The 25,848-nt window shown below is 57.0% G+C and overlaps 1 protein-coding gene across 5 annotated transcripts; it reads left to right on the forward strand.

The window, feature by feature from the left end:
- Nucleotides 1-796: 796 nt before the first annotated feature.
- GRAMD1A (GRAM domain containing 1A) lies at nt 797-25,409 on the forward strand. Of its 5 annotated transcripts, none has more exons than XM_053211183.1 (19): nt 797-1,118; nt 11,079-11,289; nt 11,378-11,398; nt 11,872-11,956; nt 12,095-12,198; nt 12,276-12,371; nt 13,119-13,199; nt 16,393-16,505; nt 16,676-16,826; nt 17,361-17,559; nt 18,445-18,588; nt 20,188-20,306; nt 20,388-20,530; nt 21,236-21,339; nt 21,425-21,598; nt 21,696-21,783; nt 22,939-23,046; nt 23,130-23,250; nt 24,952-25,409. In XM_053211183.1, the coding sequence occupies exons 1-19, from the start codon at nt 847-849 to the stop codon at nt 25,042-25,044; spliced, it is 2,427 nt and encodes an 808-aa protein (XP_053067158.1). In that variant the 5' UTR covers nt 797-846; the 3' UTR covers nt 25,045-25,409. The 5 variants fall into 5 exon arrangements, with proteins under 5 accessions (XP_053067158.1, XP_026900497.2, XP_026900499.1 ...); XM_027044696.2 differs by lacking the exon at nt 797-1,118 and adding an exon at nt 3,762-3,892; XM_027044698.2 differs by lacking the exon at nt 797-1,118 and adding an exon at nt 4,370-4,570.
- The last annotated feature ends 439 nt before the right edge of the window (nt 25,410-25,848 follow it).

Raw genomic sequence — 25,848 nt, forward strand, 5'->3', positions numbered from 1 at the left:
GACCCTGGGGTCCGGGCCTGGCCTGTAAGGGTCAGGGTCTCTTCCCCAAGCCAGGGGCCACCCTCTCTGGGTCCCACAGGTCTTCCTTCCCTACTCCCTGGGCAGCTGGACACCAAGCAGCCCTTGCTGTGTTCTGCCATGTGGACAGACACTGATTTGATCTCCGCAGACCCAGGTGGCCTGTAATGTCACATCTGCGGTGCGAGAACTGGCCTGGCTTCCTCCCAGCTGGGGAGGCCACAGCCGGCCACCCTCCCTTTGTTTGTCTTGGGAGGGGCAATTGCTGAGCAAACAGGGAAGGGAAATCCTGGATTCTGTCTCCTCAGCTTGATCAGCCGTTACCTAGGCCCGGAGGCCTCTGGGGCCCGCTCAGGCCCGGCTCCTTCTTGGCCTGGTGTGTGTGGAAAGGAGCTAGGGTGACTGGTGTATAGAAAACCCAGGGCTTGGCCTTGGTGAATGTTCAGACAAAATAAACCCCAACTCAGGAGCACAAACGGAAGTTCACTGAGCACTTACTGTGTGCCAGGCCCTGGGCTGGGCACCCCACATGTCAGAGCTCTCTGATGCAACCCAGCCACCATAGGAGGTGGGCATCAGGATCTCCAGTTTCCAGAAGAGGAAACTGAGGCTCAGGGTCAGGAAGAGAGGACAGTGACAGAGGTGGGATTCCCACCCAGACCTCTCTGACCCCTACACTGTGCTCTGAACCTCAGTTCGGCTGTGGAGCAGTGCGGGGTGGTGAGAGGCAAGGCTTCAACAGGGGCCCTTCCCTTCACCTCTCTTTTTTCTCCCCCAGAGACTGTGCAGTTATCCAAGGCTCCAGAGCCGGCAGGTGGAGCCCTTCCCATGGCTGAGCTACTGCCCCAGCTGCCTTGGCCCCCATCGGTGGAGGGTGGTGTCCAGGACTCAGACTCATCAGTCCCTGCAGCCGAGTGGCAGAACCAGCAGCCACGAGATGGCAGGGCAGAGGGCCCATCCCCTGAGACCTGGAGGCTCCCGGAGGTGCCTTCCATTCACATAACACCATCCAGTGATGGAGAGTCACCCCCTTGCACCCCGATCCCCCAGCGCCTACGGCTGCCGAGGACCCCAGACCTGGAGAGTCTACCCCAGGACAGGTCAGACCCCGGTGTTGGGACAAAAGAGAGGTGCTCTCTCTCTAGGGACTCGTGCTCGAGGGTGGCTGACACCATCCAGGTGCAGGAGCTGAAGGTCAGTTGGACTGAAGTTGTGAAATAGGTACACAAATAAAACCAGGCAACTGGGACTGTGTGTTGAGACAACTGATTCTGAGCTCCCTGCTCTCAGCAGAGCACCGCCTATTAAGGGGACACCCCTTTCGACACACCCAGTGTTTCTCCTTCCTTTTTTTTTTTTTTTTTTTAATTTTTAAAAGTGTTTCTTTCTTTTTGAGAGACAGAGAGAGAGAGAGAGAGGCAGAAAGAGAAGGAGACACAGAATCCCAAGCAGGCTTCCTGCTGACGGTGTGGAGCCGGACATGGGGCTCGAACTCACAAACTGAGATTGTGACCTGAGCCAAAATCAGGAGTCGGAAGCTTAACCAACTAAGCCACCCAGGTGCCCCTCTGGTGTTTTTCAAACTGTGGATCATGACCATTTAAGGGCCGTGAAACCAAGGTAGTGCATTGCGAACAGAACTTTTTCCAAACAGAAATAGGGTAGAATTTAAAATACAATGTATGAGGCATAGTGAATAAGTGGGGTTTCCTGCAACTTTTGTGACATTACATGTATTTATATATATATTATATACATATTACAGGTACTTCTTGTACTGGAGACCAGTGTAAAAGGTATGTCTTGCTGTAGCTCATGGGAAAAAAAGAAAAAAGAAACTTAAACAAAACTTCTGTGAATAAACGCTGCCTCTGGCACAGGGAGACAGGAACTGAAAGTTCAAGGCTGCAAGGGGAAAAGAAGAAAGAACTATATTGGCTCTGAGTAGAAATATCCACTGTGGTTTCTTCTAACAATGGATGCTAGATAAGAGTTAAGGTTTATGAAATAGAGCTCTGTGTATCAGTGTGGAGAAAACTCAGAAACAACGATGATGGAGAAAACAAGTTGCAAAATGATACATTAGGAGACTAATCCTGTGTATCTTTCAAAAGACACTGAACAATAGGCTATATTGTTAACAGATGCACCCTGATGTCAAAAAAAGGATGAGAAAGGGCACAGGAGGAACACAGCTTCAGGGAGGTGGGTACCTTGGGGGTAAGACCAGAGAACAGAGGGATGGGGAACTGGGCCTTTGGCTGTGCCTGTAACAGTTTATTTCTTTTAAAAAAGAAAATAAGATCTGAAATGAAAATGGCAAACTCTCCACATCTACCGTCTATGGATGGTGGGGATGATTGTTTTATTTTTTTTCCAGTTTGAAATAAATATTCCCTAATTAAAAATTTAAAAGTATTTCAAAAGAAGAAACAGGTAAAGAGAAGTTGAGGTGACCTTTGAACGATGGGGGGGTTAGGAGGCACTGGCCCACCATTCAGTCAAAAATCCAAGTGTAACTTTTGACTCCTCGAAAAATTTAGCCACTAATAACCTACTGTTGGCCAGAAGGCTTCCCTATAACATAAACAATCAATTAACACGTATTTTGTACGTTACCTGTATTATATACTGTATTCTTACAATAAAGTAAGCTAGAGGAAAGAAAATGTTTCTAAGAAAATCATAAAGCAGACAAAATACAGGTGCAGTACTATACTGTAAAAATATCCGTGTGTAAATGGATTCACATAATTCAAACCCATGTTGTTCAAGGATCACCTGTATAGAGAATGACAGCAATGAAACAGAGGGGGATGGTGGAAGGAGTGCCTAAGATCCCAGAGAAGAACGCAGAGGAAACAGCAAGTGCAAAGGCCCGGGTAGGGGTGGGGGTGGGGGAAGTGTCTGGTGAGCTAGAGGAAAAATGGGTGGTGGGAGGGAATGCAAAAAAAGGAGGAGGAGGAGGTGAAGTCAGAATGGTGACAAGGGCCACCAGGTCCTTAGATTCTGGAGAGATTCTGTGGGTGGAGTGGACAGGGATTGCTGAGAGATTGCATGTAGGTGTGAGGGAAACAGAGGGGTCAGGGAAGATGGAAGTTTTGCGCCGGCCATCCACCAAAATGGAGAAGTGGAGTGGCTTTTGGGGCGGGGGGTGGGGGGGCGGTGCGGGGAGATGCTGCAAAGGTGCGGAGAGAGATGGGAATGGAATTTTGTCAAGACTAGGAACAGAATGTCATAGGGAAGGGTGGGGAGTGCTGAGGTGCCTCCGGCCAGGAGCTGTGAGGTTGGACTCACGTTTCCGTGTCTTCCTGCAAGGAGCCCGGGACACCAACAGACAGCCCCACAGGGATGGACGCAGGTTACCGCGTCCCAGCAGGGCTGTGGCCAACTCTGCAGCCTACCCGCTGCGTGACCTGGGCCAAGCCACTTCCCGTCTTTGAGGAGGGGCTTCCCCATCTGTGAAAGGGCTGCTGTCCCCCACCCCAGCGCTGCCCCATGGGAAAGCCCCTTACCACACAGTTCGTGGGATCTCCAGGACTGGGGTGACTTGCCCAAGGTCACGACACAGCTAAGAGCCAGGCAGGCTGGATTCTAACTTGGTCTGCTGACGGAGACTGGGATGGAGAGGGGTCCCCAGATGTCGAGGACCTCCTGGGCCAGCACTGGGGGGCGCGGGGGGGGGGGACGGAAACGGATGGGAAGAGGGAGGCGGCCTACGGGCCCCACCCCGTTCCCGCCAGAGGCCGTTCTTCGGTGCTCGCAGCCCCCACCCCTCCGCTTCCCAGAAACTTCGTCCCACCTCTCAGGTTCCGCCCCGGGCGGCCGGCAGCTCCCGGCCGGGGGCAGAATTGGAGCCGAAGACCCTCTCCGGGTACCAGAGGAGAGGGTCGCAGCCGGTGCCAAGGCACTGCCATGGCGGGGTTTCCTTTGAATCAACTGTTCCCCTTTCTATCCTTCTCTCTCCTCTGTTCGTTTCTCTGCCTCCTCCGATTCTCAGTCTCTATCTTTTCTCTTCCTCTCTCCTGTTTCGGTATCTCCGGCGTCCCAGTTGCTCCTCTCGGTTCCCCGCGTCGCCCTCCCTCCCCCGGTGCACCCCCCTCCCTTCCGCGTCCCAGCATCTCCAACTCTGGCCGCGGGCCTCCCGCTCCGGGCCTGGCGGCGCCCGCCGGGCCTCCCGGGCCTAGGCCAGCCCCCGCCGCGGGGTGCCGGCCCGCGCCCCTCCCCCCGCCCCTCCCCCGCCCGGGTCCGAGGGCCCTCCCTCTGGGCCGCACCGCCCCCCTTCCCGCGCAGGCGGGGGCGGCGCGGTGACGCGACGGGGCGGGGGCGGGGGAGGGAGGGGTGAGCTGACGCTGCGGCGGCTCCCGCTGCTCCGGGGCTCCGGCCTTTGTGCGGGCCGCGGGCGGCGGGCGGCGGGCGGCGCGGTCGGGTGGGGGCGGCGGCCGCGGAAGGCGAGGCAGGTGCCCCGCGGGGACGCCCAGCTCAGCCCATCCCCGCTCGGCCGGCCGTGCCCTGCGGCCGGGCGCGCCCGCCGCGCCGCATCCATGTTTGAGTAAGGACCGGGGCGCGGCGGGCGGGCGGGCGGGAGGACCGGGCCGGCCGGCCGGAGGCTCCGCGCGCTCGGCTTGCGGGTAGCGCGGTCGGAGCCGAGGCTGGGGGTTGGGGCTCGCGGGGTCGGCGAGGTGGGGGGTGGCGGGCGACCGGGTGGGGGCGGGGAGGGGGGCCGGGGCCGCCCTGGGGGCAGGGCGCTGAAGGCGGGGAGGCTCCAGGGCTGGCTCGTCACTGACGGGGCGCGACGCGCCGGGGTGGCGGGGCTTTGGTGGGGGTCCCGGGCTCATCCCGCGGGGAGCGTGGCCTGCGGGGAGGGCCCCGGCCTAACTGGCCGCGGCCCGGGAGGAGAGGGGTGAGCGCAAGGCCGACCCCGGGCTTTGGGCCTGGGGTGGAGGCTGGGCGGACTCTAGCCCCCGCTGGCCCCCTCGCAGGCCACCGAGCCCCGGGCGGGCCCGTGAGCAGCCCCTCCCGGTCTGGGCCCCCTCCCACCGCCCTTGTCTGTCGCGGGGCTCCGTGAGCCTCGGACTGTCGATGGTGGGGGCTTCGTGCCTGAAATTCTCTGGGATTGCGGGCCCAGAATTGACCTCCTACTCCCTGGGCCCGGTATGTTTCCCAGCATGAATCGTAGGTGTCTTGGAAATGTGTGTACGCGTGCCTGTATCCCTACTGTGCATCCTCTTTTAATGTGTGTGTAATTTACGTCAAACTCCATCTGTGGCTCCATGTGTTACTGTAAGTTCCCTGAGGATGTCTGACAGTGACTCTAGTGTGTGTCGGGGCGGGGGGGGGGGGGGGGGGCTCTGCGTGTGTGCCTGTGACCTTCTGTGGTCGTATGTGTGTGAAGTATTATCACATCCCGTCGGACCTGTGCATATCTGGTTGTGACTTTGGAGTGTGTGTACATGTGTCTGGGTCTCCTAGTGTGCAGACAGCTGTGCTCCTCCCTGGTTGAGTGTGTGTGTCTGTGAAATTTTCCTCTCATTTCATCTGTGGCTCCAGGTGTCACTGCAAGTTGCCTGTGTGTCCAGTTGTGACTCTGTGGTGTGTGTGCGTAAGTGTCTGGGACGGTGCTTACAGCTGTCACTTTCTGTCTGGGTGCCTGTAATTCATCTCTGAATGCATTAGCTCTTTGTACAAATGTAAGTTACCTGTGTGTGTCCAGATGTGACATTGTGTGTCTGGGGCCTGGCATATGTGGCTGGATCCCCCTGGGGTTGGGGGGTTGTGCCTGTAATTTACCTCTGATTACATCTTTGTGTGAAGGTTCCGGAGTGTATTCATATGTGACAGTTTTGCGTGTGCCTAGGCTTTGTGTGTCCAGCTAAGACACTCTGGGGCTTTATGTGTGTGAAGAGCAAGAGGAAGAAATCCCTTGTGGCTTTTAGTGGGCCTGGGACCCTCTTTCCTGGGACCTGGGGTGTACCCTTGACTCTCGAGCAGTAAGAACTGGCATTGTTCCCCTGTTGCAGTTGAGAAAGCACATCCCACATGTTATTTCAATACCTGGCCACTGTGCTATTAAGATGTGGCCGTGACCTCCTGGGTCCTTCATGGCTTTGTGAGTGTCTGGGTTCTCTGGTGGTGACGTAGCTGGCACTTCCATCCATTGCCACGTTAGAGCAGGCCTTCCCTTTGTCTTCCCCACCAGTTGGTGAACATCGGGAGAGTCGAGCTGAGCCTGTGACTTAAATTTACTGACGTTGTTCCTCTGCGGCTGTTCTACTTGTATGGCGCTCTCTGTAGAATGTGATTTGCTTTCACCTCTTTGAGACTTTCTCGAGGCTGTATGTGTGCATGTAATTTATCCGGGACTTTCTATGGTTTCTGTGACCCTCTGCAGCTGCACGTATGCATCACGCACATGCATGTGTGTGTGACGTCTGGGACTTTGTGACTGTAGCGTGCTTGTCATGCTGCAGCTGCGTGTGTCAGTGCTGGCACACTGTGATCCTGCGTGAGGGTAACATACCCTGATACCGCTGCCATGTGTGGGCTCCAGGTGTCACTGTAAGTTGCCTGTGTGTCCGGTTGTGACTCTGTGGAGTGTGTGCATATGTGTCCGGGATGGTGTGGGGTGGGGGAGACTTCTTGCACCGTGGGGAAGTACGGTTGCCCGTGATGCTGGCTGTGTGGGACCCACACCAGGTTTCCCTTTTATGCACACCTGCCTGTGCGTCTGTTCCTCTGTGACGAGAGCTCAGGGCTGTTTAGGCCCAGGAAGTCCGTATCTGCAGGGGCAAAACCCGGTTCTCTTCCAAGTCCCTGCCCCCTCCCCCCCCCCCCCCCCCCCCCCCCCCCCCCCCCCCCCCGCCAACGGTCCTTCAGCCACGACGGGCTCTTCCCTTCCCTCTGCTACAGCGTGTCTGGTTGGGCAGCCTCAGGGCTGTGCCTGCCCTCAAGCACTTCCTCTTCCTCCTACAAAGAGCCACATCTGGGGGTGAGAGACCTGCCCCGTCTGTGTGTTATTGGACCTGTTACTGGCCTAGTCCTAAGGACCAGCCCCTTAGACCTGGGGCTGTGGGAGGGTAGGACAAGGGGAAAGGGTCTGCATTTTAGGGTAGAGAGGTGAGAAAATGAGACAGGGGAGGAATGTGGTCACCCCCTCCTTCAGAACCCTTGCATAGCTCACCAGTGCCCTCAGGGTGAAGCCCAAGCTCCTGACCAAGGTTCGGGGCCTGCAGGTGGGCCTGTACCCTCCTGTCCTCCTTCCCCAGCCCTGCTGGCCACCTCAGTCCTCCTCAGACCTGCCAGGCTCTGTCCTGTCCCTGAACTCCATGCTTCTGTCCCTAAAACAGTCTTCCCCTGCCAGAGCTGCCCTTTGTCCTCAGGCTCAGCTCAAGTGTGCCCCACACTCCACCCACCCGTCCACTTAGCCCTCATTTATTTCTCTGGTCCTCAAACCTGAACATGCACCAGTCTCCTAGGCCCCACCTGGAGGTGGGTCCTGGGTCCCCGAATCTGCATTTCTCACAATTTCCTGCTCTGCCGGTGCTGCGAGCTGTGCTGCTTTATAGCACAGACCAGCGTCTGAGATCAGCGTCTTCGTTTACACGTTTTCTTGTCGGTCGTCTCTGTTCCCCAACCAAATGTCAGGTCCCTGCAGGCAGGGAGGGTATCCGTTTTGCTCACTTCTGTGTCCCCAGTGCCTGGCACAGGGCACGTGCTCAGTGCATGCTTAGTGAATGGTGGAGCTTGGGGGTCAGTTTGGGCCCTGAGCCCCAGGCTGAGGTGTTTATATGGTGCCTGTCGGGGTCAGCGTTTGCATCTTGGACACAGGTGTGCTGCGGCGATGGCCGGTCCTTGTCCTCATTTTAGCCCTAGTCCCTACTGATCAGAGCGGAGTGCCTTCCACGCTCTGGGCTTCATGTGTGCTTGACCCTTGAACAACACAGAAGTTAGGGAGGGCTGATCTGCCGCACAGTGGAAAATTGGTGTGTAACTTTTGACTCCCCCAAAACGTAGCTACTTAGTTTCCTGTTGATCTGAAGCCTTACTGATAACATAAACCGTCGATTAACACGTTATTCTGTTTACTGTCTATATTATATACTGTATTATATTATTACAATATTGTATTACAATAAAGTAACCTAGAAAAAATGGTATTAAGAAAATCATAAAATGGGGCGCTTGGGTGGCTCAGTCTTAACCGACTCTTGGTCTCAGCTCAGGTCTTGATCTCGGGGTTGTGAGTTCAAGCCCCACCTTGGGCTCCAGGCTGGGCGTGGAGCCTACTTAAAAAGAAAAAAAAAAAAAAACCATAAAGAAAATGCATGTACAAGAGTGTACTGTATCTGTTGAATGAACTTCCCATAGAAGTGACCCCGTGCAGTTCAAGCCCATGCTGTTCAAGGGTCAACTGTATATTACCTCACTTTCTCCCCCAGACAACCCTGTGAGGTGGATGCTATTATTATTCCCATTGTATTCAGGAAGGAGCTGAAGTACAGGAAGGTGCAGACACTTGCCCAAAGTCACACAGGGAGCAAGTGGCCGGGGGTCACTGAGGGGTTGGGCAAGTCTCACACTGGCTTGAATCTGGGTTCCCTGAGGGGTGGGAGAGGGTCAGTCATTCATTCAGTCCACAGGGAGCAGATGCTTTTGGAGCACCTACTGTGCCTAGTTCTAGGCAGTAGGGATGTAGCTGGAAACAAACCCCCTTCCCCTGTGGAGCATGGAGAGAGAGATTCCAGAAGTTCAAGTGGGGGAAGGGCTGAGGAGAAAGAGGAAGAGGGAGGAGGTTAGAGAGGTGGGGAGTGTGATTTCAATAGAGAGTTGAGACTTGGAGAAGCATCCAATGAGCAGAGACCTGAGGAGGCTCAGGAGCCCTCCAGACATCTGGGAGGAAGGGCGTTTGGGCAGAGGGAACAGCCAAGGCAGGAGCTGGGGAAGAGTGAGCAAGGGGTTGATAACAAGGTCCAGCCCTGGGCTTTTAGCTGGAGTCAGGTACAGCGGGGTGTGGGGGGGTTCCCACCTGACTCAGGTGTTCACAGGCCCCCCTCTGGCTGCAGGTGGGGAGCAGAGCACGGGAAGGGGGTAGGGGTCAGGGAGGTCTGGGAGAAGCCAGCTCCAGTAGTCCAGGGGGAACGGCAGTCACTTGGGTCACCACCTATCTCATTTATTTATTTACTTACAATTTTCTTCCACAAATTCACAAGTGTGACATGAATGCCTACCCTGGGTCCTGGTCCCAGCAATCCTGGAGACAGAACAGTGACCGGGACAACAGGCTGGCCACCAGGGAGCTCACGGACCTGTGGGGGAAATGGAGCTGTCACCAGGCAGTGACAGCCCAGGAGTAGTCAGGGCTGGGATGGGGGAAGCAGAGGCAGAGTGGCGGTGGTGCGGTGGTTTGGGAAAGGATGGGAGCTGCCAGGGGTCTATGGGAATGGGGACGCACAGCAGGGAGGCTCTGTCTAGGAGGGAGGGGTGGTGAGCAAGAATCCTGGAGGATGCACTTGAATTCACTAGGCAAAGAAGGCAAAGGGCAGTCTCCACTGGGAGAACAGCGTGTGCCAAGGCTTGGAGGCAAGAGAGGGAAGTCTGAGGAGCCCCGAGTGGTCCAGGGACTTGGGATGGAGTAGATAGAAGGCCCCCAAGGTAGAACCCTGCCCTGACTTAAAGCAACTGTGCAAGGGGCCCCTGGGTGGTTCAGCCGGTTAAGTGTCCGACTCTTGATTTCAGCTCAGGTCATGATCTCCTAGTTTGTGGGGTCGAGCCCTGTATTGGGCTCTGCACAGACAGTGTGGAGCCTGCTTGGGATTCTCTCTCTCCCTGCCCCGCCTCGCCCCCCCCCCCAAATTTTTTTTTAAAGTAGCAGCCGTGTTTCCTTAGACAAGTGGTTTGCTGCTTTATGCCTCAGCTTCTTCCTCTGTAAAGCAGGGATGGTGATAGTGTCATGTGCACAGCGTTGCCGGAGGAATAAGTAATGATACAGAGAGCTTGCCGGAGTCTTGGTACAGAGCCAAGTGTCCCTCTGCTGCTCCCGCTCCAGCCGGTGCACAGATCGTTCGGGTAGTCACCATTGTTTGTTGGGAGCTCACTGCGTGCTGGGTACAGTTTTGGGTGCCAGGGACACAGCGGCAACCAAGACCTCCTTAATCCACACAGTTGGAGGCAACAATAGGCAAACCGAATAAGCCAACAGGAAGAGTTGAGGTAGTGTGAGGTGGGCTTCGGGGGGGGGGCTGGGCCCCCAGGGGAGGAGGAGCACTTGAGCCAAATAAGACAGAATCTGTTAGGCTGGGCTGTGGAATGGTGTTTTGCGCAGAGGGAACAGAAGTGCAGGGGCCTTGATGTGGGAATGCTGTCGGTGATGCTTAGGGAAAAAAGGAGGCTGGGGTGGCTGGAGTGGAGGGTGTGACAGGCCACAGCAGGGCCTTGGGTGCCGGGGGGGGGGGGGGGGGGCTTGGCCTTTACAGGGAGGTCCCTGACCTGACTCGGGTTCACCCTCTGCTGGGGGTGGGGATGGGGACAGGGGGCCCAGGGAGGGGCTGCTGTGGTGTCTGGGAGGGGGAGGGTGGAGGCTGGGCTAGGGCGCTGGAGCAGGGGAAATGGGCATAATAGAAATAACGGAAGTAGATTTTGGAGGTAGAGCAGGTGGGACTTGCTAATAGATGAGAAATGAAGAGTGAACAGGAAAAATAAGATGCTTAGGCTTTTTCGCTGAAGCAACAGACTGGAAAGTGGCTACTCCATAAATGTTCCTACAAATGAATTGATAAGTTAATTTTAAAAATAGACCTCCCTATGTGCCAGGCTCTACTAAAAGCACTTTATACGTGTTGATTGACTTGACTGTCCAAACAAGCAGATGAGGACAAGTATTATCTCCCCTGGATCACGGATGAAGTCACCGAGGTGCAGAGTTAGGGAACTGCTCGGTCACCCTGCGAGAAGGGGAGAGAAATTTGTGGGTGGGGATCAGCGGGCTCGTGTGTGGCCTAAAATAAGCCTGTGCCCGCACCTAGCCTGTTTTTCCCCCTGATGCCCCTCTTTTCCTCCCCCAGCACCACCCCCCACTCCGGCCGGAGCACGCCGAGCAGCTCCCCGTCTCTCCGTAAGCGGCTGCAGCTCTTGCCCTCAAGCCGGCCCCCACCCGAGCCTGAACCAGGCACCATGGTGGAGAAGGGGTCAGACAGCTCCTCAGAGAAGGGTGGCGTGCCTGGGACCCCCAGCACCCAGAGCCTGGGCAGCAGGAACTTCATCCGCAATAGCAAGGTTGGTGCAAGCCCAGGTCGGGTGGGGAGAGAAGTGGAAGGGTGGGAGAGTTAGGGGCTCATTCTGACGCTGCTCCTTTCTCTTACAGAAGATGCAGAGCTGGTACAGTGTAAGTGCTGGGCAGGGGGCTTGCTGGAGGGGAGCGAGGGAGGGGGGCAGGTGCTGGGCCGGGAGCCCCAGGCTGTAGCAGTCAAGGAGTGGGTGCGGGGGCCAGCTGACCTAGGGTCACATTTTGTGCCGCTCCTTACTTCCTGTGTGACCTTGAGTGAGCTGTTTAACTTCTCCGGGCCTGTTTCCTGAGAAACTGTCCCAACCTTTCAAGGCTGGAGGGAACACTCCCTAAGAGTCCGTGGTGCTGGTGGGTACTTGCTGCAGGGCCTGGCTTATGTGGAAATCTACGAATGACAGCTCTCGTCATGGTTAGTTTTGGGTTATGGGCAGTGGAGGCCAGACGTGAGCTAGACTTGAAACCGCAGAGAGCTTGTCTGGGGATGAGGAGACTCAGGGGCTTCTGGGGGCTTTGTGGGGCAGAAGTAGGGGTGTGAACCCACATCCGGGTACTCACCTTCCAAACTCCCCCAGATGCTGAGCCCCACATACAAACAGCGGAACGAGGACTTCCGGAAACTGTTTAGCAAACTCCCTGAGGCTGAACGCCTCATTGTGGGTGAGTCCTGACGCCCAGACCCAGTGCTGGGCCGGGCCCTGGGTTCCCAGCTCTGCCCTCCCGCCTCTCCCCGCCCTCGCTGGCCAGCACAGCGTGTGTGACTCGGGTGTCTGCCGTCTCTCCCCTCGGCCGCCTCAGATTACTCCTGTGCCTTGCAGCGCGAGATCCTCCTCCAGGGCCGCCTCTACCTCTCTGAGAACTGGATCTGCTTCTACAGCAACATCTTCCGCTGGGAAACAACAGTGAGCCGACTCAGGGTCAAGGAGGGGCTCCGGGCGGTCTGGGCCCTGGCCTCTTCTGACTGGCCTTTCGTCTTCAGATTTCCATCCAGCTGAAGGAAGTGACGTGTCTGAAGAAGGAAAAGACAGCTAAGCTGATCCCCAATGCCATCCAGATCTGCACTGAGAGCGAGAAGGTGAGCCTGACCACCTGCTCGGGGGGCTGTGGTCACTGGTCTTAGCCAGCCCCTCCTGCCCCAAACCCTGCTTATTCTGCACCCTGAACTCTCAGATCCCTCGCTTTCTCTTGACCCCCTTGCCATTCCACCGGCCTGGCCTGGGCTCCTATCACCACCGACCTGGAACCCCCACACCAGCCCCTCGTCTCAGTCCCTATAGTCAGTCTGTCCTTTCACACAGCTGCTCGGAGATAATATCATTAGTAAAATGCTTCCCTCGTGAGTTCCCATATCTGTCAGCTCAGATGCCCCCTCTCCTTGGAAGCCTCCCCTGACACTCCATTCTGTCCTGATGATTGTTGCCTCATGGTCCCAAGATGGCTGCCTCCCATTAATGACTCAGAAAGGGAGAAGGGAACGGTGGGAAGACCTCACAGCCGACTCCCCTTTGTGTTTTGTTTGTCAAACATGGATTGGGTGACCACCCCTACTGGCCAAAGGAGACTGGGAAGGTGCCCTGGGCTTCACCCCATCACAACCCAACCACTTTGGGCCATACCTGTCTCTCGCCCTGGACTGTGAGCCCCGGGGGCAGGGCCGGGGGCCGTGTCCTCAACACAGTGACTCCAGCATCGTCCACTGCCAGGCTGGGCATAGGATAAACATTCTGTGGAGTGAATGAAGGGGTGAATGAACGGATGCATCAGGATGGAGATCCAGGCCATGTCTGTCCCCCACCCCATCACACCCCTCTCTCTCCTGCAGCATTTCTTCACCTCCTTTGGGGCCCGGGACCGCTGCTTCCTCCTTATCTTCCGCCTCTGGCAGAATGCGCTGCTTGAAAAGGTGGGTCTGGACGGGACCTGGATGGGGGATTAGGGGAAATCATGGAGCCGGGAGGGCTAGAACTTGGGGAATGGGCACAGGCCTGCCGTACCTGCGGCATCTATGGACTCCGCCAGGGGGCCACCACGGGCCCTAGTGCCAGGCCTGTCCACATGTACGTGTATCCATGGCCTTTTATTCACTGTCCACAGATCAAAACTGCTCTCAGCTGAGGGAGGTATCTTTGTATGTGTGGCTGCAAAACCTCACCTGAGCTAGCGTGGTTATTTGTAGTCTGTATCAGCACTGATAGAAGTTTCTGCTAAGATGAAAGTATTCTCCATCCATGCTGTCAAAATATGGTAGCCACTGGCCACATGTGCCTGTTGAACTCTTGAAAAGTGGATAGTGTAGCTGAATGTCTGCATCTTAAGTTTTAATTCATTTATACTTAAATGGCCGCATGTGCTTCTTGTATGGCTCAGGCCTCCATTTATCTCAGTGTGACTGTTCATGTGTTTCAGGACAAAAAATATCAATGTGCATGACTGAGGTACACCTTAGGTATAATTGGAATTCAATATAAAGTTATAATATCTATCCAATATAGAATATACCAGTGATTCTCAAACTGTAGGGCTTCAGGAACCTTTTATCCTCTTTTAAAATACTTGTGGACGCCAAAGAGGTTTTGTTTAGGTGGGCTATGTCTACCAATATTTACTGTATTAGAAATTGAAACTGGGGAATTCTCAAACACAAGAATACAGGAGCACATATTGCATTGGGCCCTGGAAAAAGGCAGCATCCCATGTCATGTAGCCTCTGGAAAATTCCACCGTGTACCAGGATGAGAATAAAAGTGACAAAAGCGAGTAGCATCTCGTATTGCTAGTAGCGCTTCACATACTTACGAAAATAATTTTGGTGTCATGGATCTCCTGGAAGGGTTTGGGGACCCCCAGAAACCCTTGGACCACACTTTGAGAACCTTTGGTGTATACCGCACTGAATACTAAGCATAATACAGTTATCGTTATTGATACCGTATTGCTATATACAGTATAGGCACTGTATTAGCTTTTTTAAACCCCCAAACTGCTTAATTTTGAATTACATCTTGCCCCACAGGTTTTGAGTAAGGGCTTTTAAACTTACCCCATCCTTTTTTTTTTTTTAAGTTTATTTTTGAGAGAGAGAGAGTGAGCACATAAGAGCGGTGTAGGGGCAGAGAGAGAGGGAGAGAGAGAATCCCAATCTGAGCTGTCAGCACAGAGCCCGATGTGGGGCTCGAATCCATGAACCGTGAGATCATGACCTGAGCCAAAATCAGGAGTCGGACGCCTCACCGACCGAGCCTCCCAGGTGCCCCTGGACTTCCCGCCTTCTGATGGTCTGCTGGGCGCTAGCCTGAGCAGACCCTCCCACAGTGCCCACCGTGGTTGCATGAGTTTACGTAGGATACAGTCGACTGCAAGTAACTGAAAACTCAACCAAACATGCTTTAAGCAAACAGATACTGAGTTCATAAAGTAATAATAACAGCTAATACTTAACGGTGCTACTGGATGCCAGGCGCTGATCTGAGCATTACATGAATTAATTCACCTTATCTTCACAACCACCCTACGAGGCAGCGTGGTCATTACCTGTTTCACCAGCGAAGCATGGAGCGATAGACTTGCCCATGGCCACAAGGGTTTTTGTGTGGCAGAGCTGGGGTTCTGACCTGTTGCGGTTAGGTTCTATCTCCAGCTGACGCTCATGAAACTAGAGGTCTGGAGGCAGGCAGTCCAGGGTGGATTTGAGGGCTCCCCCATGTCATCAGGGACCCAAGCTCTTGTTTGTTCCTCCGTACTATCACCCTCTGCATATTGATGTTTTGTCCACATGCTTTTTGCCTCGTGGTTGCAAGATGGCTGCTACAGCTATAGGCATCATGCCCTCACGTGAGTGTCCCAGATGTGAAGGAGAAACAGGTGGATAGAAAGGGGACTTTCCTTTATCAGGGAGGGAAAACCCCCTTTAAAGGGGGGCTCTGCACTTCTTTGGCTAGAACTGGGTGACATGACCACCCTCAGTTGCAAAGGAAAGATGGAAAACTTGATGTAAGCCAGTTATAATTTATCCCTAGGGGTGGGGAAGATTCTCACCCCAAACACATTGGGGTTCTGCCGGCAGGGAGGGAGGGTGGATAGGTGTCGGGTAGGCTGCTCCTGCTGGCCTGCGGCACCCCAGAAGGCCAAGCCTGCTTCTCTGGCTGCACTCCTGTCCCCTTGGGGTGGCTCCAGCCACACCCGTCCTCAGGGGCCAGGGTGCTGGAGTAGGAGCCTGGGGAGGGACAGTGCAGCGGCAGGGTCTCCAGGGAGGGTGGGGACAGAGGAGGCTTCAAAGCTCAGGGCCTGGAGCCAGCCTGCCAGCGCTGGGATTCCAGCCCCATCCCTGAGGAGCTGAGTGACCAGCAGGTCGCTGAATCCCTTCAGATAGGGACATTCCCTCCTTCAGAGCTCCAGGGCTGAGCCCAGAATCCGTGCTCAGTCGGGTCAGCTCTTGTGGGGCAGACCTGTCCAATGGTTAGCTCCAGGGTGCCAGACCGGCCCCTCCCCGGGACCCATCTCAGCCCCGCCACTTGAGCACCTCTGCGCCTCAGCGTCACTGCCTTAAACTGATGGCGTTAGCGCTTCACAGAATTGTTTTTGAAGATTCAGTGAGTGTGCGGGAGGGGGTTGGAAGAGTGCCTGGCGCCTGGTAACAACTCAGTGGATGGCCGCCCCTGCTGCTGCTGCTCTTAACTTTTTACTACCATTTCGTCGTCGGCCTTGCCGCTCTGGCCAGGAGCACTAAGGAAGATAGGGGCAGGGTGGCCTGGCGGAGGGTGCGTTGGCTCTGGGGTCCGGCTGGGTTTGAATCCCTGGGTCGCCCCCAGTCAGTTGTGTGACCTCAGCCCGTGGTTTCCCCTCCCTGGGCCCCCGTATTCTCCTCTGTAAGTCTGGGGATGCTAACCTGTAGACGCGGGAGTATCGTAAGGACCCAGGGGGAAAGTCCAGATGGCCCTGGCTCCTGGTGCCGGACCTTTCGGAGCCAGATTGGGTGAGGGCTGCCCCCTTGTGGACGCCAGGGGAGCGCCGCGTCGGAGGGCTGGTGGGGACTGGGCTCAGAACAAGGGTTCTGGGACCAGAGAAACTCAGGCCAACCCCATGTCCTGCCTGGCCAGACGCTGAGTCCCCGCGAGCTCTGGCACCTGGTGCATCAGTGCTACGGCTCAGAGCTGGGCCTCACCAGCGAGGATGAGGACTACGTCTGCCCCTTGCAGCTGAACGGTCTGGGGTGAGTCAGAGGCTGGTGGCTGGCTCCTGGGGTGGGGGGAGACAGAAGGGGCTGTGTACAGAGCTCCTGGGAGTCCTGGCTGGACTGAGGTGGGTGTACGGTCCGGGCGACCAGGAGGGTGTGGGGGGTCTCAGAGATACAGCCATCTCACACCCTCCTTTACCCCACAGGAACCCCAAGGAAGTGGGAGATGTGATCGCCCTGAGTGACATCACCCCCTCTGGGGCAGCTGACAATAGCCAGGAGCCGAGCCCGGTGGGTTCGCGCCGTGGCCGCATCACCCCCAACCTTTCCCGGGCCAGCAGCGATGCAGACCACGGGGTGAGCGGAGGATGGGGGACAGAGAGGATGCTGATGGCGAGAGAGGGGAAGGCGGGTGGTGGTGTCAGGGAGAGGGACGGACTGAGGGGGGCGGTGGGGAGGGGATGGATGGAGGGATGGGATGGACCTGAAAAGATGGCAGAGAAAACGGGGAATGAGAGCGATCAGCTCAAGGGCAGACAGACAGGGAAAAGCTAAGAGACAAAAGAAGCAAGGGATGGATGGACGGATGGACAGATGGACAGATGAAGTAGGAGACAAGGCATGGACAGGATGGACCAGTGGGCAGGAGGGGCATCAGAAGGCTTATGGCCCAGGCACCCAAGATGGGCCTGGTCGGGACTGAGGGGGGCCCTTATCCGGGCAGCCCCAGGGCCCCTTGTGACATGCTCAGCTGGAAGCTTTACGTGCCCACATGACCCTCCAGCGTTGGTTTTCCTACAGCGCTGAGTCCTTATGGCCAATGTGGGTACACGGGGGCCCTCGGGCTGAAATGGCGGTGGGACAAAGCTGGATTAAGCCCTTTCTCTGCAGGCAGAGGAGGACAAGGAGGAGCAGACAGACAGCCAGCCCGACGCCTCCTCCAGCCAGACAGTGACGCCGGTGGCTGAACCCCCGAGCACAGAGCCTACCCCGCCTGATGGGCCCACCTCCCTGGGCCCCTTGGACCTGCTGCCCAGTGAGGAACTGTTGACAGACACGAGTAACTCCTCCTCGTCCACAGGGGAGGAAGGTGAGACAGGTGGCCCGAGTCCTTCTCTTCGGTTATGTGTGATAAACCTTACACAGGCTGGTGTTAGCAAGGGATTTGCTGGCTCATGGGACTGAAGTCCAGGGGGTGGGCAGGCAGGTAAGGCATACAGATGGCGGTGTTAGAAATCTGTGTGTCTTTAGCGGTGCTTTGAAGGCAGCAGAGCAGAACAGATAAGAACACAGACTCTGAAGCCAGATTGCCGAGGTCCAATTTCTGGCTACACGGCTTCCTAGCTGTGTAACTTGGGCGAATTGTTTAATCTCTTTCAAGACTTATTTTACTTACCTGAAAAGTGGGGTTGGCAATAATCATACCTACTTCATAGGGTTGGTGTTAAGGACGCTAAAATGAGTTAACATCCGTGAAGAGCTCAGGCCCGTTAGTGTTGGCTGCTGTCGTTGTTATTATTATGACTATTTTCATTTTCTCTGTGCCAGCTTCGTTCACAGGTAGCCTCTGTGTTTGTGGGGGCACAGAGAGCCCCAGCCCCGCCCCAGACAAGCCTAGTTGAGAAGAAGCACGCTTTTCCCAGGGGCTGCACCAGAAGCTCTAGGGTTGGCTCTGTTTGGTCCAACTTGGGCAACAAGCCCAGCCCGGAGCCAATCACTGTGGCTGAGAGCCCAGGCCCACCCCTGAACCAATCCCGGTGGCTGTGACTGGCTGACCCTGGGGCACATGCCCACCCTAAAGCCAGCCTGTGGCTGAAAGGGGCCGAGCAGTGGGCGCTCCACTTGTGTTCAGCCCTGGAGGGTGGGTCTGTCCGTCCACCGTACGAGGCCTGGGAGGCAGGGGAAGGGGGCAGCCACCCAGAGCCGCTCCGAGGTGGGAGGAATGCATCATCCACTGCCCTTCTCTGTCACCCAGCTGACCTGGCCGCCCTGCTTCCTGACCTCTCTGGCCGTCTGCTCATCAACTCAGTCTTCCACGTGGGTGCCGAGCGGCTCCAGCAGATGCTCTTCTCGGACTCGCCCTTCCTGCAGGGCTTCCTGCAGCAGTGCAAGTTCACAGGTCAGGGGGCTGAGGCTGCACAGGCACGGGGCGGGGGTGGGGAGGAGGAAGCAGGAGACAGCGGGTGGCTGCTGTGCAGATGTGGCGCCCTTGCGGGCTTAGAAGCAGCATCTGTGAGACCGGACTGGCTCTGCCTCTTAACTAGCTGAGTGGCCTTGCGCCAGGTTTCGAGCCTCTCTGCCTCACTTTCTTCTTGTGTACGTTGGGGGTGTGATAATAGTACCTGTTGTATCTAGGTCTCCTACGAACTACGTGAGTTAATGCTAGAAAAGTGCTTTAGAACGGTAGTATATAGTAAGTGCTTAATAAATACAAGTTCGTGATCACACCTTTAGTGCCCAGTCTGTCAGATTTGTGAAGAGGCCAGGCCAGATGAACTCGAGAATCTCGTGAGAACGAAGGTAAATAGGTACACAAATAAGTCACAGATGTGCCGAGACTGTGAGTGTCAGAGGAGTAGCTGTGATCTGAGGGGTATCCAGAAAAGCAGCTGGAAGGATGTGAAATTGAGACCAAGGCCTGAAGGAGGAACTCTTCTGGGGAAGGGGGAGCAGATGGAGGAGAAACCCAGGAGGCCAGCAAGGCATCTGCAGAGGTCCTGAGACCAGAGGAAGGCGCTGGGAGAGTCCCTTGAGGCCGGGCCTCTGTGGCCAGGTGTGGCAAGGTGGAGCCCCAGTGCCAGGTGACGTGGAAGGGTTGACTGTGGGACCAGTTGAAAGATTCAGGCCGGGGAGGGGCTAGTTAGAAGGTAGTTTCTCTCTGTTTCTTTTTCCTCTGTCCATGGAAATGAACCATGTAAATCCCCTGCAGAATGAGTAAGACTGTGCCTTGAGTTGGGGCCCCACGGTCTTCAAAACTATGCTTATGTCCCGGAGAGACTGACACATCAGACTGACGAACTCCGATTCTGTCCAGAGGCCCTGGAGAGCCAGGGAGTATTCTAGGCAGGTTAGGGGCAGGGCACAAGCTTGGCTTTAAGAAGCTACCCCCTGGACCTCAGAGGTGGAGACTGAGGCCAGAAATTCCCGGGGGCTGCAGTGGGACCCTGGGTGGGCAGGGGTGGGCCGAAGCAGGAGCAATGCTCAGGAGGTCAAGTGGATACCCAGGGGAGGGAGTGTCCAGGGCAGGCCCAGACCTCCGGGGGGAACGTGGGGGATGGTGGGGCTGCCCCTGCGATGGCACCCCGAGAGGAGGGGAGGTTGAAGGGGATGTGGAAGCCAGCGTGGGACCTGGTGGATGTGAGATATCTGGAGAACTTCCAAGAGAAGGTGTTCAGGAGGTCACAGGACCCTAGGTCTGAGGCTCAGGGGAGAAGCCTGGACTGGTACAGAGAGGGAAGCTGAGGCTGCAAGAGTGGACAAGAAAGCCCCAGGATGGGTGAGAAGTGTAGCAGAGAAGTCCCAGCTCTGAATTACTGACATCTGAAGTTTTAGGTGTCTAGAAGGAAGGTGGGGCAGACACCAAGGTGGGGGGCCTGGAGGTGGGGTGGGTTTGGGGGCAAGTCCCGAGAGAACCGGAACTACCTGAAAAGGCTTTCTCCTGTGGCCTGTGGGCAGAAACTGGAGAATGGTCTCCTCATCCTGTTCCTCCCTCCCCCAGATGTGACCTTGAGTCCCTGGAGCGGGGACAGCAAGTGCCACCAGCGCCGAGTGCTGACCTACACCATTCCCATCAGCAACCCGCTGGGCCCCAAGAGCGCCTCTGTGGTGGAGACACAGGTGGGCCAGGCAGAGCGGCGGGCTGGGTGGCGTGGCCGGGTGGCGTGCCCCTGACCGCTTCCTCCTTCCTCGTCCCTGCAGACGCTGTTCCGGCGCGGCCCGCAGGCAGGCGCATGTGTGGTGGACTCCGAGGTGCTGACGCAGGGCATCCCTTACCAGGACTACTTCTACACTGCCCACCGCTACTGCATCCTGGGCCTTGCCCGGAACAAGGCCCGACTCCGGTAAGTGGCGGCCTGGCCCCTCACTGGCCACCCTGCTGCTCCTGGGGTCCCTGCCCTTCTGTCCCCACCCCGAGCCCGCAGCACGACGTGGGTTACCACCGCAGAGAAGCAGACGTTCTGGGTCCCTGAGTTCTCTGAACCCTGAACAGTGGAGGGTAGAGAGGGCAGCCCTGGGGACCTCTCCCCCATCTGTGGAAGGGGTTTGAGCCGGAGGCGAGTGAGTGACTGAGTGCACGATGATCGGTTTAGTTGTTTGTTGGCTATGGGTTATGTGCTCTGTGCCTGGCACTGTTCCAGGCGGTGGGGGTGCAGCAAACCAGACAATCCCTTCTCTCGGGGAGACGTGTCAGGAGCACCTGGGGGTGTCCGGCCTGAGCCAGTAGAAGGATGAAGCTGCCATTGACTGCGATGGGGAAGGCGGGGAGGAATAGGTTTCGGGGGAAGATCAGGAGTGGGATGTGCTGAGCTGTCTCAGACTCCGTGTGGAGCTGGGGCACAGCGGCAGGATGGAAGAGTCGGGAAGGAGGTGCGGGGTCAGCTGCCGGCGTGAGTGGGCGCTGCTAAGGTCGGGAGACTTGTCAAGGTGTGTGTCTATGGGTGACGACGGGCCCTCTCTGAATTGGCGGAAGGAGAGCTCCCCGTGGGGAGTGGGGCTGCGAGGTTGGAGTCAGACCCCGACCCCCTCGCCCTGTTCCCCAACCCCAGAGTGTCCTCTGAGATCCGCTACCGGAAACAGCCCTGGAGCCTTGTGAAGTCACTAATCGAGAAGAACTCGTGGAGTGGCATCGAAGATTACTTCCACCACCTGGGTAGGGGCCAGAGGTTGGCCAGGGCAGGGACGGGCTCGGAGCCTGGCGAGGGGCAGCCGTGCAGAGGCCTCTCCTGTGTCCACAGAGCGAGAGCTTGCCAAAGCCGAGAAGCTGTCCCTGGAGGAAGGTGGGAAGGATGCCCGGGGATTGCTGTCAGGCCTGCGGAGGCGGAAGCGGCCCCTGAGCTGGAGGGGTCACGGCGATGGGCCCCAGCACCCAGACCCTGACCCCTGTGCCCGGGCTGGCATGCACACCTCGGGTGTGTCCCCTCAGGCCTGGGCAGGGCAGGCGGAGGAGCGGGGCTCGGGGGGGTCATGCTGGGATGGGTCTGTCTGACTCCGTGGTGCTCTCCTCAGGCTCCCTCAGCTCGCGCTTCTCGGAACCGTCCGTGGACCAGGGCCCCGGGGCAGGCATCCCCAGCGCCCTTGTTCTCATCAGCGTCGTGTGAGTAAGGGGCCCGGGCTTTGGGGTCACCCAGGCCTGGATCTGTATTCTGGCTGTGTGACGTCGGGCAGGTGCCTGGCCTCTCTGGGCCTCTCCTGAAGCGGGAGCATGGGCACACCTCCTAGCCGGGCAAAGATGAAAGGAGAGGATGTTTGGAAGGTGCCCAGAGCTCCTTACACAGTGTGCTGCTCAGTGGGTCGTGGAGAAGCGTGTCCTGCTGGAAGAGGGAAGCCCTGGGAGCTCTGGGAGGTCGGAAGGGCCTGCCCTCACCCAGGGGGCAGGGAGGGCATTCTGGGAGAGCAGGCACCCAAAGGAGGTGGAATGAGGTGCTCCAGGAGAGATACGGAAAAGGAGCACTGTCACTGACACATCTCATTCCTACTTTCTGTACCCAACCCTAACCTGGGTGACACTGGGGACACAGTAGTGACAAACGGACTTAACACCAGGCCAGAGTGCTGGGGGACAGGGCCAGGACGGGAAAGCTGTGGGAGGCAGGGGAAGGCTTCCTGGGACAGTAGAGGATTCCTGAGCTGAGACCCCAGAGAGCCGAGGCAGGGACGCTAACGTGCACAAAGGCCTGGGGGGCGGTAGGGGACGTGGGGGGCAGGGCACTCTGAGGACCTGGAAGTGAGGTCCGAGCTCCCAGCAGACCCTGGGGAGTGACAGTCAGCTTGGTCACACACTCTGGGCCTCAGTTTCCCAGCACGGGCAGTCCAGAGTGGGGCAGCGCAGCATGCTTCCGGAGGGGCGGGGGCGGCTCTCAGGGCTGGGCGGCTCTCACCTCTTTGTCTCCCCCTTGCTGCCGCCTCAGGATCTGTGTGAGGTAGGGCCCCACATCCCGCATCCGTGGCACCCCTCGCCTCAGTCCCAGCCGCAGCCCCTTCTCCCCACTCAGTGCCCCCAGCTCTCCCAGTGAGGCAGCCTGCTGTGCAAGTTAGGGGGTGTGGGTGTCAGGCCCGGATTTGAACCCTGACTTTGCTGGTTGTGGACTGTGTGACCCTAGGCGTGTCTCTCACCCTCTCTGAACCTTCACTTTCTCCTCTGAGAAGGGGGTAATTGTGGTGCTCCTTCGAGGTGGGGTTGTGTGGGTGCTGACTTATGGGAGTGTCTGCGTGCTGGTTCTGACCTCTGACCTCTGACCCCTGCCCTCAGCCTCATCGTCCTCATCGCCCTCAATGTCCTCCTCTTTTACCGCCTCTGGTCTCTGGAAAGGACGGCCCATACTTTCGAGTCCTGGCACAGTCTGGCCCTGGCCAAGGGGTGAGTGGGTGGCCTGAGGGGGTTGGGAACTTGGGTAGGTTGGGAAAGGCGACCGCCCCACTCAAGCCCTGCATCCCCTACAGCAAATTCCCCCAGACGGCCACGGAGTGGGCGGAGATCCTAGCCCTGCAGAAGCAGTTCCACAGCGTCGAGGTGCACAAGTGGAGGCAGATCCTGAGGGCTTCCGTGGAGCTCCTAGACGAGGTGCGGCTTTGGGGCCGAAGGGCCCTGTGGTCAGATCCCACCATGTGGCAGACACATCTGGGCCTCAGTTTCTTCCTCTGTAAAATGAGGAAGCCATTCATAGTCCCCAGCTCCCGGGGTTGCTGGACAAATCGGAGAAAGAATTGGCCCTCGTCCTAGGAAAAATATCCACGGGTGTCTGACCTCAGGCATGGCTGGATCCAGCCACCCTCATTCCATCTCTTGACTCTGTTCACCCCCAGGGCTGGCTTTGTTTTGGGCATCCTCCTCTCCCACCCTTGACCAGGGTGGTACCTGCAGCTCTAGGCTGACATGTAAAGGAAAGCGTTCATTCTCACTGGCTGCTAGGGTCACAGGCCCGTCCCTGAGCCAGTCACAGAGGCCGGGGGTAGGCGAGGCTTGGTCCTTGAACCCCACGGCCGCTGTGGGGTGACTAGGGTCACGTGAAGGTGGGAAAGAGTTTCTCCAGAGGATGCTGGGGTCAGATCTCCAGAAGGGGTTGCTCCAGACACTGTCTGTAGTACGGTGGCAGCATCTATTCAGATGTTGAGGTTCGAATTCTGGTGTGTGACCTTGTGCGAGTGACTTCACCGTTGCCAGCCTTGGCTTCCTCCTCTGCGAGCGGGACAATGATTGCTGTTCCCTCAAAGACTGTTGTGAAAATCAAGTGAGTTCACGTACGAACGTCAAGCCCAGAGTGAACGCTGTACACGTGTTTGCTGTCATTAGTGTGAACCCAGTGCCTGCACACAGTAGGTGACCAATTCATGTGGTGGTGGGTCAGCATAAATGTCAGGTCCTGGATTAGTGCCTTAGGTGGGAGGGGGGTGTGTGGGAAGCTGAGAGCTGGCTGGCATTGGCTGGATGCCCAAGGGTATCAGAGCCCAAGTTGGTGGGTAATGGTGAAATCACATGTGGTCACCGTAGACCGTGATATGGAGTCGCGTCTAGGGGCCTCGTTGCACCCTGAAGTCATACTTGCGGGGAGACGCTCGTGCTAGGAAGGGCCGTGCAGAACAGGGTGGAAAGGCATTGAGGCTGGGGTCACGTCACTCACAGAGAGGGATGGCAGGGCCTCCCCATCCTGAGTTAAGTCCCATTATTTTCCTCCCTTAACTGCCGAGGGCACAGGGTCAACTTCATAGACTTGTTAGCAGCAGCCACAGATTGATTTGGGCTGTTCCATGTGCTGCTGTGACCCACTGATTTGCTCTTCGTGGCCAGCCTATGGGAGGGATGCTCTTGTTATTCCCCATCTATTAGATGGGGGTGCTAAGGCCTGAGAAGTTCAGACTTGCTCAAGGTCACACAGCGGGGAACAAGAGTAGCTGATGTGCATCAGGCACTTCCTGTGTGCCAAGTGCCAGGTGTTTGCCCATCGGATCCCTGAAATAATCCTGTGAAGCAGGTTTGTGACTGACCTGTCTTTCAGCTGAGGGACCTTGGGACCGTTAAGGGGCTTGCCCGAGGCTACCCAGTAAGTAGCAGAGCTGCAACTTGAACCTGGGCCACCTGGGCCCCTTCCATCTCCAGCACCTTGGAAGTTAAACTGGGTGCAGTGTGGCTCCGCTATTGTCACAGGGTGACCTTGGCAGGGGATGTGGCCTCTCTGGACCCTGCCCGGTCCCTCAACTGCATGAAGGGGAGGAACATCACCCCTGCCGGTACTCACCCCCTACCCTGCCCACTTCCTCCTCCCAGATGAAGTTCTCTCTGGAGAAGCTGCATCAAGGCATCACGGTCTCAGACCCGCCCTTCGACTCCCAGCCACGGCCCGACGACAGCTTCTCCTGAGGACACCCAGCCATGTGGCCGACCCCCCTAACGGACAGATGGACACAGAGCCTCGGCGGCCACTGCTGGCACGGTGTGAGCGCCGGGAGCCTCCCGCCCGCCCCTCCCAGTGGCCCAGCCAGGGGCCACACAGACATGGGGACCACAGAACCGAGATGCACTTTAGATCAGCGTGTGCGAGTCCAGCTGCCATCGCCTGCCTAGCCAGGGAGCTGGCCTGGCCTTCGGCAGGCCCCCCGCTAACTTATTTTGCCCAGCTGGGGTTGTGGGGGGTGCCTCTGGGGTGCACGATGCCCTCAGCTCTGGGTTTAATGTATTATATTTATTTGGGGCTGACAGAGCCCCAATAAAGGGTTGGAAATGGCTGTGGCTGTGCCTGTGAGGTCCCTGGGAGCGGGTGGGAGCCTCCCATTGCACTAGAAGGGCGGGGGGCGGGGGTTGGTCCATTTTCTGGGGCCTAAGTCACTGACACGATCTGGGATTCTCTAGCATCTTCCACAAGCCTTGTGTCATCAGAGTCCAGTGCCAGGCTGTGAGGACAGAGTCAGGTGCCTGGAGGCCCGAGTTCAAGTTCTACCCCTGATTTTTAGCAGTCATATAACATGGAGCGGGGTCAAGCCCTCTGAGCTTTGGTCTCCCCTTTTGTACAATGGGCATAAGAGTGGCACCTGTCTCCCAGCGTTCTTGGAAGTGACTAGTTCTCCAACTTGAGCTGCACCAGAATCTCCTGGAGGCTTATTGAAAGAGTGCCAGAGCCGATGCGCAGAGTTTCTGAGCCCGCAGATCTGGGGTGAGCTGAGGGTC

This window comes from Acinonyx jubatus, chromosome E2 (assembly GCF_027475565.1).
Source record: "Acinonyx jubatus isolate Ajub_Pintada_27869175 chromosome E2, VMU_Ajub_asm_v1.0, whole genome shotgun sequence".
Classification (NCBI taxonomy): Eukaryota; Metazoa; Chordata; class Mammalia; order Carnivora; family Felidae; genus Acinonyx; species Acinonyx jubatus.

Bases quoted from the DNA above. Each gene is read 5' to 3' on its own strand.
- GRAMD1A (XM_053211183.1), top strand. From the start codon at position 847: ATGGCTGAGCTACTGCCCCAGCTGCCTTGGCCCCCATCGGTGGAGGGT. The intron at 12,199-12,275 runs GTGAGCCGACTC...TTTCGTCTTCAG, and splicing joins TCTTCCGCTGGGAAACAACA to ATTTCCATCCAGCTGAAGGA. The intron at 18,589-20,187 runs GTCAGGGGGCTG...TCCCTCCCCCAG, and splicing joins GCAGCAGTGCAAGTTCACAG to ATGTGACCTTGAGTCCCTGG.